Source organism: Oryctolagus cuniculus, chromosome 19 (genome assembly GCF_964237555.1).
Source record: "Oryctolagus cuniculus chromosome 19, mOryCun1.1, whole genome shotgun sequence".
NCBI classification, from domain to species: Eukaryota; Metazoa; Chordata; class Mammalia; order Lagomorpha; family Leporidae; genus Oryctolagus; species Oryctolagus cuniculus.
Genome location: NC_091450.1, coordinates 32,916,096 through 32,933,616, shown reverse-complemented (window position 1 = coordinate 32,933,616; position 17,521 = coordinate 32,916,096). Strand labels below are relative to the sequence as shown.

Genomic DNA, 17,521 nt, shown 5'->3' with positions numbered 1-17,521 from the left:
CTGTATCCTGCACGCCGCTTCTAGGTGCATTAGCAAGGAGCTGGACTGGAAGCGGAGCAGCTTAGACTCAATGGGACACTGGCATTGCAGGTGGTAGCTGAACCTACCGCACCACAATGCTGGCCTCACCATGCACAAAAATTAACTAAAGATGGCTCCGTAGCCTAATTGTAAGAGTAGACTAGGGGCCAGTGTTGTGGCACAGCGGGTAAAGCATCACCTGGGGTGTGATGCTGGCATTCCATATGAGCACTGGTTCGAGTGCCGCTGCTCCACTTCCAATCCAACTCCCTGCTAATGTGCCTGGGCAAGCGGCAGAGGATGGCCCAAGTCCTCGGGCCCCTGCACCCGCGTGGGAGACCTGGAAGATGCTCCTGGCTCCTGGCTTAGCATGGCCCAGTTCTGGCTGTTGCTCTCTCTCTCTCTCTTCTCTCTCTCTCTCTCTCTCTCTCTCAAACTGTGCCCTTCAAATAAATAACATAAATCTTAAAAAAAATTGAAACTGGAACGAGCACCGTGGCATAGCGGGTAAAGTCGCCACCTGCAGTGCTGACATCTCATCCGTATGCCAGTTCCATCCATATAGCCAGTTCTAGTCCCGGCTGCTCCTTTTCTGATCCAGTTCTCTGCTTTGTCCTGGGAAAGCAGTAAAAGATGGCCCAAGTCCTTGGGCCCTTGTACCTGCATGAGAGACTTGGAAGAAGCTCCTGGCTCCTGGCTTCGGATTGGTCCAGCTCCGGCTGTTGTGGCCATTTGGGGAGTGAACCATCAGATGGAAGACCTCTCTTTCTCTCTCTGCCTCTGCCTCTGCCTCTCTGTAAGTCTGCCTTTCAAATAAATAAATAAATCTAAAAAAAAAAAAAAAAAGGAAGTAGAATGGCTGGGACTTGAACCAGCATGCTGATACGGGATGTGGGCACCCAAGTAGGAGCCTAACACACTGTACCACAATGCCTGCTCCTGTCTTGTTTCTTTACACAGATGAGAGTCCATCGTCTGTTTCAGTAATAATCCTTTCACTTACACTCATCAGCTGTCCATTGATCTTTTTTTTTTTATTTTTTTATTTTTTGACAGGCAGAGTGGACAGTGAGAGAGAGAGACAGAGAGAAAGGTCTTCCTTTGCCATTGGTTCACCCCCCAATGGCCGCCACAGCCGGCATGCTGTGGCCGGCACACCGCACTGATCCGATGGCAGGAGCCAGGTACTTATCCTGGTCTCCCACGGGGTGCAGGGCCCAAGCACTTGGGCCATCCTCCACTGCACTCCCAGGCCACAGCAGAGAGCTGGCCTGGAAGAGGGGCAACCGGGACAGAATCCGGCGCCCCGACTGGGACTAGAACCCAGTGTGCCAGCGCCGCAAGGCGGAGGATTAGCCTAGTGAGCCGCGGCGCCGGCCCCATTGATCTTTTATTGCAAAACCTTAGCCTGGTGAGACTCAGCTTCTTGCACCCTCTGCGCCTGTACCCCAGCAGCAGAAAGCAAGACTTGGGGAAAACGCCTGTTGTGCCACTGAGCTCTTCATCTGGGTCCCTAATCCTCGAGTGAGTGCCCTGAGCATGCCTAGGACCCAGGCACATTCCCTCAATACTCTGCCCCTGTCTCTCTGAAGCAACTGTTTGAAACCTCCTGCTCCTCAAGTGGCCAGTGGCCTTTGCCCCTTCCTCACGGAGGCTTCTCAGTGCTGAGCTTGTGTCCAGTGTGGTCCCTGCCTCTAGTCTCTGTTCATCCCCCGTCTGTGAAATTGTGAGAATGGTAGCACTTACCTCAGAACTTAGTTATGAGGATTAAAAGGGGTATTCCATGTACAACACTGAAAACAGTAAGAGCTTACTAGAGATTAGTAATTACTATAAACACTTACAAAAGAAGTGCAAGTTCAGAGAAACTATGGAAGAATAGGCCATGGTGCATGTGGAAAGCTTCAGCCATGGGCTGTCTCATGCCTAACTGAAGCTCCCTCTTTACATACACAGTCCTCACAGCTTCATTGTTATTTTAACTTCTTAGAAGTTAAACATTTGCAAGCTTGAGTTTGGTTTCCAGACTTCAGTAATATTGGCCTTATCTCCAAATCTAAAGCCACTATGTGTGGGACCTGGAACACCTTGAATCCTTGACCATAGTTACCAAGCTTTGTGAGTTGGTTCACTCCCCAAGTGGCTGCAACAGTCAGGGCTGAACCAAACCAAAACCAGGAGCCAGGAGCTCTGTGGGGTTTCCCATGTGAGTGACGTGGCTCCAAGTACGTGGGCCATCTTGTGCTGCTTTCCCTGGCACCTTATTGGGGAGCTAGATGTGTAGCAGAGCAGCTGGGACTCGGGATGCCAGTGTCACCTAACCTGCTGGCCCCGTGCTGAGCAGGTGTATCCAGCCTGCTCAGATGCAAGATGGAGATTAGGAAGGGGAAAGGATGGCCGGCGCCGCGGCTCACTAGGCTAATCCTCCGCCTAGCGGCGCCGGCACACCGGGTTCTAGTCCCGGTCGGGGCGCCGGATTCTGTCCCGGTTGCCTCTCTTCCAGGCCAGCCCTCTGCTGTGGCCAGGGAGTGCAGTGGAGGATGGCCCAGGTGCTTGGGCCCTGCACCCCATGGGAGACCAGGAAAAGCACCTGGCTCCTGGCTCCTGCCATCGGATCAGCGCGGTGCGCCGGCCGCAGCGCGCTGGCCGCGGCGGCCATTGGAGGGTGAACCAACGGCAAAGGAAGACCTTTCTCTCTGTCTCTCTCTCTCACTGTCCACTCTGCCTGTCAAAAAAAAAAAAAAAAAAAAAAAAAGGAAGGGGAAAGGAAGTGATGTCTGTGAGGGGCTTGCCTCAGGGCCCGGCAGTGCTTGATGGATGCTACGTAAACCCACTGCTCTTCTGAAGACAAGGGAACGTTCATATGGATTCAGGGAGAGGAGATTTTAGACAGATATTTGTGCCTTTACGTGAGGATCCATTTCTTTTTTTACGTGCCAACATGTTCTTTATCTTTGCCTAGTAAGAGTGCAACTATAAACGATCTTCAAAAAGTTCATAGGAATGAGTACTATGGAAAAACTGTGTGTGGATTTCTAAAGATTTTTATTTATTTATTTGAGAGGTAGAGTTATAGACAATGAGAGGGAGAGACAGAAAGGTCTTCCGTCCGTGGGTTCACTCCCCAATGGCTGCAATGGTCAGAACTGCGCTGAACCAGAGCCAGGAGCCAGGTGCTTCTTCCTGGTCTCCCATGCAGGTGCGGAGGCCCAAGCACTTGGGCCATCTTCTACTGCTTTCTCAGGCCACAGCAGAGAGCTGGATTGGAAGAGGAGCAGCCGGGACTAGAACCAGTACGCATATGGGATGCCAGCACTGAAGATAGAGGATTAACTTACTGTGCCATGGCGCTGGCCCCAGGTGTAGATTTCAAAAATATTTGCACCAAAATAAACTTTTCTTTTTAAAAGATTTATTTATTTTTATTTGAAAGTCACAGTTACATAGAGAGAGGAGAGGCAGAGAGAGAGGTCTTCCATCTGATGCTTCACTCCCTAATAGGCCGCAATGGCCGGAGCTGCTCTGATCTGAAGCCAGGGGCCAGGAGCTTCTTCTGGGTCTCCCACGCGGGTGCAGGGGCCCAAGGACTTGGGTCATCTTCTACTGCTTTCCCAGGCCACAGCAGAGAGCTGGATTGGAAGTGGAGCATCCGGGTCTTGAACCAGCACCCATATAGGATGCCGGCCCTTCAGGCCAGGGCGTTAACCCGCTGCGTCACAGTGCCGGCCCCCAAAATAAACTTTTCATTCCATTTTCCACAACCTTTTTAAGTACCCTCTAGCAAAAGGTTGTTTATTTACTTGAAAGACAGACAGACAGACACACAAAGAGAGTGAAAGAGAAAGATTTTTGGTCTGCTGGTTCACTTCTCAAATGACTACAACAGCCAGGTCTGGACCAGGCTGAAGCCAGGAGCCAGGAGCTCCATGCAGGTCTCCCCCAGGAGTGGCAGGGGCCCACATACTTGGGTCATCTTCTGCCTTCCCACTGAATCAGAAGTTGGGGAGCCAGACTCACACAGGAGCTGCAGTACGGAATGCGGGCGGCACAGGCAGCAGCTTAACAAATGCTGCACCACAGCGGTAGCCCCTATCGAAAATTCTTAAAAGCTCTCTTCCTTTGTGAAAATCTGAGGCACATGCAGAGACATTTTGCTTACTGTGGCAGGGAAAGGAGGGTTTGTCGTTGCTGGTTCACTGTTGACAAAGCTTTTCGTTCCCTGGCCTCGCAGCCCATGTTGGAACCGCCGTGGGAGGCATCTTCTTCTTCCTCACCTACCTCCCGTACCTGTACCTCACTTTCAACTACCAGCAGAGGAGCCACCTCCAGAAGATCCTCTTCTGTCTCCTGTCGAATGTCGCCATGGCACTGGGGGTCCGATTCATCTCCGTGTTAGAAGCAGAAGGTGAGACTTAGCTTGTTTATCTTCCCCAACTCTCTAAGCTTCGGGGTGCTTTGCCCCAGTTGAAGCAGACGCCAGATAAACATGACTGGCACGTTTCACGCTGCAGTCTGAGCTTTCACAAAAGACTTGCAAATCTGTAGGTACTGGGTAGAGACACTGAAGCCACGCAGAATAGGTGGGGAGAAAAGCTCAAGTATATTAAAGAACTAAGAAATCGTATGCCTGTGTAATTATGAGAAGAAGTTTTAAGAAATTTACTTTTTACTTGCTTGAAGAGTTAGCTCTCCCATCTGCTGGTATACTCTCCAAATGCCTACGACTGCCAGGGCTGAGTCAAGGCTGAGACAGGCGTCACTGTTCAGAAAATGAATGGACCAGCGCCATGGCTCAATAGGCTAATCCTCCGCCTGCGGTGCCGGCACCCAGGGTTCTAGTCCCAGTTGGGGTGCTGGATTCTGTCCCGGCTGCTCCTCTTCCAGTCTAGCTCTCTGCTGTGGCCCAGGAGTGCAGTGGAGGATGGCCCAAGTACTTGGGCCCTGCACCCCATGGGAGACCAGGAGGAAGCACCTGGCTCCTGGCTTCGGATCAGCACGGTGCGCCGGCCACAGCGGCCATTGGAGGGTGAACCAATGGAAAAGGAAGACCTTTCTCTCTCTCTATCTCACTGTCCACTGTGCCTGTCAAAAAAAAAAAAAAAGAAAGAAAGAAAGAAAGAAAGAAAGAAAAAGAAATAAAGAAAATGAATGAACAGGAACCTTGGCTTCCTGGTAAGGAAGTGTCCACCACAGGTCTGTTGAGAGGTTGAAGCTGTGAGAGCTTCCCCAGGAGTTCCTGGGTCTTGATAACCCAGATATCCCTCATGTTGAAAACAATGACAGGAATGACATAAATTTCTAACACTTGGGAGCACTCCTTTAGAAGACCAGAGTTAGTACAGGTAGTAAAGGCCAAACCTCAGGGAAATTTGGTGATTCCAAAAGGTAAGCAAAGCAGCAGAGCCGTGTTTTCTCTGGAGTCATTGACTGGCAGTACAACTGCACTTTGATCTGATGGCCTTTCAGCACAAACATGGTTACAGACCCTCTAGACCCCAGAGGACTACACCTTTAGGATAAATGTGACCCAGAAATAAACCATTCACCACAGGTTAGCCTGTCTGTGGATTTTAGTGTGCAAGGTGCTTATTAGGGAATGCCCTTGAGACAGTGCCCATGGAAGGAAGCAAGACTGGGTTGAGGGAGGTGTTGAACTGCAGTCCAGTCCCGACAGCCTTGGGCATTACAGAGCTCACAGCGCCCGTCTGAGTGTCCCAACTGGGCCCATAAGACCAGACTGTTGCACGTCCATCAGTCACTGGATATCAGCCACCCAAGAAGTGGCATAACCTCAAGCTAGACTGCTCTGTAACTGAGACAGCCTCAAGGTGTTGACAGCAAATAGGCTTTTGCCATAATACTGACAACTGTTGTACAGGGAGGTGCATCTCTGTGTCCACAGCCCCTCCAGTCACAGGCCGGCGGTCCTCAGGGAAGGCTGCCCTGAGAACTTGTCACAGGTGAGTTCTGCAGAAGTGCTGTGTCTGGGCTGGTGTTGCAAGAGTGTAGGGAGCTTTATTTAGTTTTTCTTTGTTTTATTTGAGAGGCAGAGAGATGCAGACACACACACACAGAGGTGGACAGAGAGTTTCTGACTCCTGGATCTCTCCTCCAAATGCCATAACAGCCAGAACCAGGAGCTGGGAACTCAGTCCAGGTCTCCCAACTACGTGAGCCTTCACCACGCCCCTGCCCGGGGTCTCCATATGAGTAGGAGGCTGGATTAGGAGCCAGACACTCTAATGAGGGATGTGGGTGTCTTCAAACTAGACTGCACGCCCGCTCCCCGGTGATTTTAAGCACTGTTGTCGGGGAATGACGGCACCCCCACCTAGGTGCCTGGAAGAAGTGACGTCCTTCCTGGAGGAAGGCGCTTTCATCCCGTACCGTGAGGGTCTTCGCAACTGGCTTTGGAAGAGCAATAAGCAACACAGGGAAACAGTAATTAAAGATGGAAGGGAATGGAACCCCATAAACGAGAACCAGACAGGAGGGAATGAGACCCCAGAAATGAGGACCAGACGGGAGGGAATGAGACCCCAGAAATGAGGACCAGACGGGAGGGAATGAGACCCCAGAAATGAGGACCAGACGGGAGGGAATGAGAACCCGGAAATGAGGACCAGACGGGAGGGAATGAGAACCCAGAAATGAGGACCAGACAGGAGGGAATGAGACCCCAGAAATGAGGACCAGACAGGAGGGAATGAGACCCCAGAAATGAGGACCAGACGGGAGGGAATGAGACCCCAGAAATGAGGACCAGACGGGAGGGAATGGAACCCAGAAATGAGGACCAGACGGGAGGGAATGAGACCCCAGAAATGAGGACCAGACGGGAGGGAATGAGACCCCAGAAATGAGGACCAGACGGGAGGGAATGGAACCCAGAAATGAGGACCAGACGGGAGGGAATGAGACCCCAGAAATGAGGACCAGACGGGAGGGAATGAGAACCCAGAAATGAGGACCAGACGGGAGGGAATGAGACCCCAGAAATGAGGACCAGACGGGAGGGAATGAGACCCCAGAAATGAGGACCAGACGGGAGGGAATGAGACCCCAGAAATGAGGACCAGACGGGAGGGAATGAGACCCCAGAAATGAGGACCAGAAGTAATAGAAACAGAACAGACTCACAAAGGCTTCACATTTCTTAATTAACAGAACACACATGCTAAAATGACAATACTGATCATATTTTTAATTGTTTTTTTAAGATTCATTTGTTTGAAAGGCAGAGCAACAGAGAAAGAAAGACTGATCTTTCATCTATTAGTTATCGCCTCAAATGGCCACAACAACCAAGGCAGGGCCAGGCTGACAGCAGGAGCCAGGAACTCCCTCAGGATCCCCTGCTCGGCTGGCAGAGGCCCAGGCACTGGGGCGTCCTCTGCTGCCTTGCTAGGTGCATTAGGAGGAAGCTGAAGAGAAAGTGGAGCAGCTGGGACTTGAACCTGCACTCTGATATGAGATGCTGGTACAGTAGGCAGCAGCTTAATCCACTGTGCCACAACATCAGCCCCAATCTTTTCTTTATTTTTCATTTACCTGAAAGGTAGTGCAACACACACACACACACACACACACACACACAGGGTGGGAGGAGAGAGGTCCCCTATCTGCTGGCTCACTTTCCAGGTGCCTGCAATACCCAGGGATGGGCCAGGCTGAAGACAAGTGCCAGGAACTCCATCTGGGTTTCCTAAGAGGGTGACAAGGATCCAAGTACTTGGCTGCCTTCCCAGGATGCAACAGGAGGAAGCCGGATCAAAAGTGGAGGAGGGGGATGCCTGGCGCCATAGTATAGCAGGTAAAGCCACTTGCTGCAGCACAGCACTGGCATGCCATATGGGCACCAGCTGCTCTGCTTCCCATCCAGCTCCAGTCTTCTTCTTCTTCTTCTTCTTTTTTTTTTTTTAAGATTTATTTATTTGAAAGTCAGAGTTACTCAGAGAGAGGAGAGGCAGAGAAAGAGGGAGAAACAGCAAAGTCTTTAATTTGGTGGTTCATTCCCCAATTGGCCGCAATGGCCTGAGCTGCGCCGATCCGAAGCCAGGAGCCAGGAGCTTCTTCTGGGTCTCTCACATGGGTTCAGGGCATCCAGCTCCCTTCTAATTTGCCTGGGAAAACAGTGGAAGATGGCCAAGGTGCTCAAACCCCTGCACCCACATGGAGACCCAGATGAAGCTCCTGACTCCTGGCTTTGGATCCGCCCAGCTCTGGCTGATGTGGTCATCTGGGGAGTGAACTACCAGATTTAAGATCTTGGTGTTTCTCCCTCTCTCTATTACTCTGCCTTTCAAGTAAATAAATAAATCTCAAGAAAAAAAAAGTGGAGTGGAGCTAGCATTGTGGTATAGCCAGCAAAGCCGCCACCTACAAGGCCAGCATCCCATCTGGGTGCCAGTTAAAGTCCTAGCTGCTCCACTTCTGATCCAGCTCCCTGCTTGTGGCCTGGGAAATGCAGTGGAAGATGGCCCAAATACTTGGGCCCCTGATACCCAAGTGGAAGACCCAGAAGAAGCTCCTGGCTCCTGGCTTTAGCCTGGCCCAGCGTGAGCCATTGTGGCCATGTGGAAAATGAACCAGCAAATGGGAGATATCTCCTCTCTGTCCCTCCCTTTCTCTCTGTAACTCTTTCAAATTAATAAATCTTAAAAAAAAAAAAAAAAAAGTAGTAGTGAGTAGCCAATGGAACCAGTAATCTCGTATGGGATGCAGGAATCCCAAGCAGTGTCTTCACCCACTGCACCACAGCGCTCACCTCTTATGTTTTGTTAAAGGACAAACTCGAAAATACTGCAGGAACGGGAACTATTAAAGGTGACCTAGGAAGGAGTGTGCATTTGGCACAGCAGTTAGGACACCACTTGGGGCACTGCAGATGGCAGTGCCTGAGTTTCAGCCCCAGCTTTTCAGCTTCCTGAGAATACAGATACTGGGAGCAGCAGGTACTGCTCAGCACTTAGGTCCCTGCCGCCCGTGTGAAAGACCTGGGCAGAGTTCCTGGCTCCTGTCTTCAGCCTGGCTTAGCCCAGGCTATTGTGGGCATTTGAAAAGTAAGCCAGTGAATGGAAGGTCTCTCTCTCTCTCATCTCTTTGTCTCTCTCTCGTGCTCTTAGTTTTTCTCTTTCTTCCTGTTACTCTGCTTCACAAATAAATAATTAAATATTTTTTAAAAATGGAATCATGCAAAGTTCTCCATTAATGCAAGAAAAGGCAGAAAAGAAGAAATGAGAAAGAACCATTTGGAACAAATAGAGAAGAGCTGACATGCTGGTAGATTCATTATGATCAATAATTAAATTAAATGTGGATAATTTAAGCTTGCCAATTAAAAAAAAAAAAAAACTATCAGATTGGCTAAAAAGGCAAATCCCGGGACCATGTTATGGCACAGTGATACCAGCATCCTACTTCCAATTGCTTGTTAAAGTCCAGCCGCCCTGTCTCTGATTCAGCTTCCTGTTACTGCACCTGGGAAGGCAGCAGAAGATGGCCCAAGTCCTTGGGCCCCTGCATACACATGGGAGACCAGGATGATGGAGTTCCTGGCTGTTCCTGCCCCAGGCCTGGCTGCAACCATTTAGATGGAAGATGTTTCTCTGTGTGTGTCTCTCTGCCTTTCAAAAATAAACCGTTTTTTTAAAAGGCAGAACCCGAGTATGTACAGCCATGGACATCAGTGTAGGGGTGGGATTACAACCGGGATGTGTACATTTGGGTTTTGGGGGTACCTGATTTGGGTAGTAGTTTTTCACAGATGTTTTCCTTGTAAACGCTTGTTAAATTTTATGCAGTTAACTAACAATCTAATGTCCGATAAAATAGGAAGAGGAGCTTTGTCTTTTCTATTTGGACATTGCAGAATTTGTTGGATGAGATTGTGCTTAAGAGAATATTTGCTACAACTTTGGAATCCGTCCTGAGATGTGTAGCATTGGTTTGTAACCTGGAGCTCAAAAGATAGAACAAGAGGCAACAGACAAACCAGGATCTCATTCTTGCAGGGGCTTCAAGGCCACCTGGCCTCACATCTCACAGTGTGACTTGTGTACCAGCAGCCTCAGTGCTGCCCGAGGTCTTTTTTAGACATGCAGTACCCAGGGCCGACATTGTGGCCTAGTGGGTAAAACTGCTGCCTGTGACGCCAACATTCCATGTGGGTGCTGGTTCGAGTTCCAGCTTCTCCACCCCCCCCCCCCATCCAGATCTCTGCTAATGGCCTGGAAAAATCAATGGAAGATGGCCCAAGTGCTTGGGCCTTTGCTATCCCCGTGGGAGACCTGGAAGAAGCTCCTGGCTTCTGCCTAGCCCAGTGCTGGCTGTTGCAGTTATCTGGGGAGTAAACCAGCAGATGGAAGATCTGTCTCTATGTAACTCTGACTTTCAAATAAATAGGTAAACCCTCCCCCAAAAAAGACAAAGAAAAAAGAAATGGAGAGCTTGGGCCCTGAGGTGCCCAGACCTACCTCATCAGTGTCTTCATTTTGACAAAGCCACCAGTGGTCAGTGAGCACAGACATGATCCCTTTCCCGAGTGTTGCTGCCTCCCTCCCCCCTTCTGTGCCCAGCCCAGGTGGCATAAATGTGCAGCATCTTGGATGCTCTAAATGGGAAGCTCTAGTGTATGTGTTCCGGTTAGACGTTTGGCCAACACAGGACACGTGTGTGCCTGGGACCTGGTCCCAAGCCCCTCCTCCACGCTTTCCTTTATTCATGAAGTGAGCGTTATGGAGTGTCTGCTGCATAATGGACCCTGAACCAAACATTGGAGATACTGAGATGAAAGACAGCCCCTGACCCCAGAATCCACACACAGAGGTGACTGTGATAAGTGATAGATTCACACTGTCGTACAGGACCGTCTGTAATCAGCATGCGGTAGTCCAGGTGCCCATGGCTGGGCATCCAACCCAGACCAGTGGAGTGGGTGTGCATGCTTCTTGGTGAGGCACTGTCTGTGCTGAACTTTGATGTAAAAATTAGCCAAGCCAAGAAAGGTGGGATATGTTCCAGATAACATGCCCAGGAGGAGGGACAGATGTCTTACATAGCCATAGTTCTTACTTCTTGGTGCCAGGGGAAGTACTGCCACCTTTTGTCAATTAAAAAATGTCGTATCTCATGGAAGGAACTTTCAGTTTTCCTCTTTCCTGTTCCCAGTGTTGATCCCATAATGCCCCTGGACACGGCCGTGCAGCCTTGTCATTGGCCTGCCTCCTTACAATTTGACTGGAAAGTTCTGGGGACTCTTTTCTGCCTTCGGTGTCGGGACTGCTCCCTTCCTTGGTCACAGGTCTGGGCGTCCAGTGGAAGGACGTGGGCAGTGTCCGTGGAGAGTTCAATTTCACCCACGTGCTGCTGATGCTCCTGCTGGATTCTTCCCTCTACTGCTTGGTGGCCTGGTACGTGGAGGCCGTCTTCCCGGGCAAGTTTGGCACGCCCAAGCCATGGTACTTCTTTGCCATGGTGAGTTCTGATGCTGCTATTTTATAGACTGATGTTAGAGTTAGACTTTTTTATTTTCATCCGTATTGTTACCCTTCTTGGTGATGTGTTGATCAAAATCTCATACTCCAAGAAATCTGTAATCTGGGTTCATTCTAAACCTTTTGGCTTGTCGTTGCCGACAGAGCGTAATCAACAGCGAGTGACATTCCTGAGTCTTGCCTGACTGCTGGTGCAGTGTGCTGGGGTTTGGGGTGGGGAGAGTCATGCTCTCAGGACTGCCTGAGGATCTCTCACAGCTGCCCATTTGAGCACCAGCCCCACGTTGTCTGGGGGACTCAGGTCCCACAGTGCTAGAGCCCTCATGTGGTACCATTAGAAGAGCCCTTGAACGTCTGAGATCTCTGTGACCCCAGGGCACTAGTGAGGAACCGGCTTTCCTTGACAAGCATATGAGGTCCTCAGAATCACTGTCCCATGGCGGCTGCTTTTCTTACAAAGTTGACTTCTCGTGGCTGATTCAGTCCTGCCGAATCTTCCGGTGGCCACACCTCACAGGCTTGCCATGTGACCCACCTGTCTCAACTGCACGAGTGCTCAGCCTGGACCTCTGTGGAGACTGCTGTGCTGATCCTTCTTGAGGTGTGGGGAAACAGGCAGGTTGCCAGCTCCCGTGCTTCTCCAGATCTCAGCTCCCCGGGTGCTGACTGTTGATAGGATGCTGCCTCACCTGCACCGGGAGCCTGGAGATGAGGCAGCTTTTGCCGCTCTGTCCTTGGGAGCAGGGTTTTGGATGAAATGCAGATGATTTGTGTGAGTCCATGTGAAAGTTGCTTGACTTCTCCAGGCACCGTTAAATATGTGATCCAACAAGTATGCTGTGGGGCAGTGAAATCTAGTTCAACAAAACACTCCCGCTCCAGAAAGGAAAGTTCACCTAAATGATTAATGTGCAAGTAGACTTCCTCTGCAGCCCTCCTACTGGCGTGGAAAACCTGCACCTGTTACCCAGACACGGCTGGCTGTGGGCGTTCCTGAAAAGTCTGTGACCGGCAAGGTCCTTCAGGAAGAGCCGACCGACTTGATGAAAGGAATCGAAATCCAGCAGCTGTACAAGGTATCAGCTCAGCTCTCCTTCCAAGAACATAAGAAATTGTCCAGATAAGCATCTGTCAAGTTGTTTTTAAAAATGTATTTATTTGAGAGACAGGCAGAAAGAGGGAGCTCTCGTCCACTGGTTCACTCCCCAAATGCCTGCAACACTTAGGCCTGGGCCAGGGCTGAAGCTGGGAGCTGGAAACTCAATCATGGTCACCCACATGGGTGGCAGGGACCCAAGAACTTGAGCCGTCACTGCCGCCTCCCAGGGTCTGCACTAGCAGGAGGCTGGAGTCAGGAGGCAGGTCCAGAAACTGAACCCAGGTGCTCCGATATGGGACGTGGGTGTCTTAACCACTAGGGTGAGCATTCACCCCTTCTGTTGCATTCCTAGCCCAGGGCTTACCATTTCTTGGTTGCAAGATGGCTACTGTAGCTACCCATGGAAACCATAGAGGTTACAGTCTTTTCTTTTGGCAAAATTTATCCTCCCTTCCTCCTTGGTTCCGTTCTGTAGATTACCTCTTACTCTTGTTGCTCAAGATTCAGTCCTGTAGCCTCCTCTGCTGTAAGGGACTGTCAGGGATGACTTAAAACAATCAAGACCATGTGAAGGTGGGAGTAGAGGAAGTTTGCCAATTTCTTTTCTTTCTTTTTTTTTTTTCTTTTTTTTTTCTTTTTTTTTGACAGGCGGAGTGGACAGTGAGAGAGACAGAGAGAAAGGTCTTCCTTTGCCGTTGGTTCACCCTCCAATGGCTGCCGCAGCTGGTGCACTGCTGCTGGCGCATCACGCTGATCCGAAGCCAGGAGCCGGGTGCTTCTCCTGGTCTCCCATGGGGTGCAGGGCCCAAGCACTTGGGCCATCCTCCACTGTACTCCCGGGCCATAGCAGAGAGCTGGCCTGGAAGAGGGGCAACTGGGACAGAATCTGGTGCCCCGACCAGGACTAGAACCCAGTGTGCCGGCACCGCAAGGCGGAGGATTAGCCTACTGAGCCATGGCGCCGGCCCCAATTTCTTTTCTTTTTTATGTCTTTTATTTTTAAAAAATTTTTAAAGATTTTATTTATTTGAAAGAGTTACAGAGAGTTAGAGACAGAGGGAAAGTTCAGTCCCCAAATGGCTGCAACGGCCAGAGCTGCGCCAATCCGAAGCCAGGAGCCAGGAGCTTCTTCTGGGTCTCCCACATAGGTGCAGGGGCCTAAGGACTTGGGCCATCCTCAAGGCTTTCCCAGGCCATAGCAGAGAGCTGACTCAGAAGAGAAGCAGCTGGGATTAGAACTGGCGCCCATATGGGATTCTGGCACTTCAGGCTGGGGCTTTAACCCACTGTGCCACAGTGCCGGCCCCTTATGTTTTTATTTTAACTTTTAATGTTTTTAGCAGATTCAATATAGTTCATAGATACAGTTCTAAGAATATAATGATATTCCCTTCCTCCCTGCCTCCCACTCCCTCTCTCCCGTTGCCAACTTCTCAGCAGCACCCTGCTCCCTGGCGTAATCAGATAGATTTCGAGACAGAGTTACAGCTGAGTCCCACCTGGCTACAGTACAAGTGCAGCCCAAATGCCAGCAGGACAAAAACTCAGGCATATACTGAAGTGCAGTGCTCTCCCTTAGGGTGGCATAATGGGTGGTTTTTACTCATTATAAGGATTACTTATGAAATCCTGTATAATTTTTAAAAATGGAATTTAAGATAGTGAAGACATTTGGCTTGGAAACTACCTGTCCTGAGATTCCTTCTCCAGATCACCACCTCTGGCCAAGCAGACGAGTACCTTCTTCAAGGGCTCAGCAGAACAGAGACGCAGGGGGGATACAGCCTGCTGGTCGTGTTCCAGGGACCTCAGCCTTGAGCGCCGTCCCTGTGTGGTTCAGGGTCTCCACCACCAGGTTGCAGGGGTCAGGGAAAGGCCCCCATAGGGTTGCTCCCAGTTGGCCTCCTCCATAGGTCCAGGCACATGAACTGAAAGAATCGGCCCCGAGTGCCAGGAGCTCCGCCGCAGGCTGCGTTCCCACTGAGGAGCTTGAAGGGAAGTTGGTGCGGGTGCACAGCCTGTCGCAGGCGCCTCTGAAAGGTCACCTGTGTGTACACATCCGGCTTTGACTTTTCCACAGGTGTTTTACAAGGGAAGGAGCGAGCACATAGCAGTGAAAGGTCTCACCGTGAATCTTTACAGGGGGCAGATCACCGTGCTTCTGGGACACAACGGAGCAGGGAAAACCATGACCTGCTGGATGCTCACAGGTACCCGTGTCGAGATGGCCCTCCCGGGGAAGCCCTAGGAACTCATGGAGCATGTCTGCGTTGCTGGCTCCGTGTCCCCTCACTGACGTTCACTACACTGTAGTGTTAAGCGTTGCTTGTGTTTTGCTTCACTATCTGTGTATTATCTGGTCTTTCACTTACCCTGTCAGTCGGCAGGACTTGGTTGCATCCCTGTGGAGCAGCTGTGAATGACGCTCACAGTGTATTCCTCTCTAGTGGAACCTGCCTGGTGGGATGGGGCACCTCTAGCAACTCAGCCAGAAAATCCGCCTGTTCACTTTTGTTTGCTAGAAACCTTTAGAATGACATCTGATGAATTACCCTAAAATGATTTCCACTTCAGAATAATTTTTATGCTTACTTATTTTATGTTCCATCAACTAAAATCATATTTTTGTGAAATTTGAAAACTTAAATTTTTTTTTTTTTTGACAGGCAGAGTGGACAGTGAGAGAGAGAGACAGAGAGAAAGGTCTTCCTTTTGCCGTTGGTTCACCCTCCAATGGCCGCCACGGCCGGCGGGCTGTGGCTGGCGCACCACGCCGATCCAATGGCAAGAGCCAGGTGCTTCTCCTGGTCTCCCATGGGGTGCAGGGCCCAAGCATCTGGGCCATCCTCCACTGCACTCCCTGGCCACAGCAGAGGGCTGGCCTGGAAGAGGGGCAACCGGGACAGAATCCGGCGCCCCAACCGGGACTAGAACCCGGTGTGCCGGCGCCGCTAGGCGGAGGATTAGCCTAGTGAGCCGCGGCGCCGGCTTGAAAACTTAAATTTAAGAAACATTTATTGAAGGCTTGGTACATGGAAAGCTTTGTACAAAACTGGGAGAAGGATTTCCAACCTTCAGGAAGTTTCGAAGGCCAACCAGCTTCTCATCACTGCACACAGAACTCTAGACTGTGGGAAGTCAGACTGCCACGACACTCCCCGCATTGCTCATGTGTCCTTCTGTAGAACCGTTAAGAGCAGCAAAATAGTGAAGCTTGTTGGGAGGTGCCTCCGCCACCCCACCGGTACTAAGACATTAAAAACCAAGTCTCCTCTGGCAGGTGCTCACTGGATGGACTCAGTGTCAGGAGTGGGCCTGAGCCGGGCCACTCTCCTGGCTGGGGCTCAGCAGTGCTTCTCAGACGTGGGCATTGCTGCTCCTGCAGTGTGGTGGTGCAGGGGCTCTGTGCAAAGTGATCCAGCTGGAGCCCCCAGGTTGAGTGGTCAAGGAGGCAAGTCAGTCCTCACATTGCTTAGGGCGGCCAGCAGATAAAAACACCCACAGAGCCTTCTCTACTGAATGTCTGTTTGTCTTGTTCTCAGTAACCTTTGATGTCAGTAATTATCTCATTTGAGTGTGTGTCGTTATTTCTGTCTCCCCACCATCTTGCTCCCCAAAGAACCTATTCCATTTACTTGTGGAACCACAGTGCTTGGACAAGGCTCAGCAGAGAACAGGCTTTCAGTAATATCACTGAGTGAATGAATCCATTAACGTGATTGTAAAATCTTCTGGAACTCAGACTGGTAGTGATAATTAAAATGTTTTAAATTTATGTATTTGAGAAGCAGAGTTACAGAGAGAGAGAGAGAGACAAAGAGAGAGGTCTTCCTTCCTCCGGTTCACTCCCCAAATGGCCGCAATGGTCAGAGCTGGGCCGATCTGAAGCCAGGGACCAGGAGCTTCTTCTGGGTCTCCCACATGGGTGCAGGGGCCCAAGGACTTGAGCCATCTTCCACTGCTTTCCCAAGCCTTTAGCACGGAGCTGGATTGGAAGAGGAGCAGTTGGGACATGAACTGGCACCCATGTGAGATGCAGGCACCGCAGGCAGAGGCTTAGCCTACTATGCCACAGCAACAGCCTGTGTTAATGATATTTGTCCGAGAATCTCTGTTACAGATTGGTTTAGTGTGACAGGGCTCAGAGAAAGCCAGCTCCGCCTGGAAAAAGTAGCAGTGCTGAGACACAGAAGCACACCCATGTGGGCTCAGTAGCCCAGACAGTGCAAAGCTGGGAGAGAAAACCTGGCTGTTGCCCAGAACATCAGACAGCAATGGGCATTCATATCATAATCTTTTGCAAGGAGGCCCAAAATTTGACACAGGCATGCTTTGTGTCTTAAACCCCATTTCTCTGCCCAGTTAATATGGTTTTGGTTCTTCTATGAATTCTTCTGTTCAGTTCTTCTGTTATATAATTTTACCTAAAAAGACTTGTTACATTTACTACACGATAGTATCACCTTTTTTTCCTCCCTCTCCCAATGATAGATGCCTTATTGTTCACAACCAAAATGGAAGATCTAAGAATCTATTTAGTGGGTGCTTTGTTAGTATCTAAAATTTTTCAAACCTTGTCCTCCCATCAGTTGACATGCCAAATCTACATATATTGATTTAGAGTAAGGAAATAATTAGAAGAAGTAGATAGAATTGTGAAAAATTGCAAATAACCTAAGTATCCATCAATGTGAGTTGAATAAATAGATAAATAAGATATATTAATAACAATTAAATCATTTTGGTTCTTAAAAATCATGTAGATTTTGTTGATGTGAACAAAAACCCTTAATGGATTGTTACATGAAAAAGCCACTTTAAAAACAGTAATGGAGGCCGGCACCGTGGCTCACTTGGTTAATCCTCTGCCTGTGGCGCCAGCATCCCAAATGGGTGCTGGGTTCTA

General features: G+C 50.0%; 1 protein-coding gene across 19 annotated transcripts in view; it reads left to right on the top strand.

Moving 5' to 3' along the window:
* The window catches only part of LOC100346422 (ATP-binding cassette sub-family A member 17), a 102,788-nt gene that overhangs the window by 29,358 nt on the left and 55,909 nt on the right, over positions 1 to 17,521 (top strand). For 18 of the 19 annotated variants that reach the window (XM_051836204.2, XM_051836205.2, XM_051836201.2 and 15 more), the window contains 4 exons: positions 4,253 to 4,426; positions 11,324 to 11,496; positions 12,449 to 12,592; positions 14,696 to 14,825. In XM_051836204.2, the coding sequence (XP_051692164.2) occupies positions 4,253 to 4,426; positions 11,324 to 11,496; positions 12,449 to 12,592; positions 14,696 to 14,825 (621 nt within the window). The remainder of the gene's footprint in view (positions 1 to 4,252; positions 4,427 to 11,323; positions 11,497 to 12,448; positions 12,593 to 14,695; positions 14,826 to 17,521) is intronic. The other variant, XM_051836206.2, reaches the window with a different exon arrangement.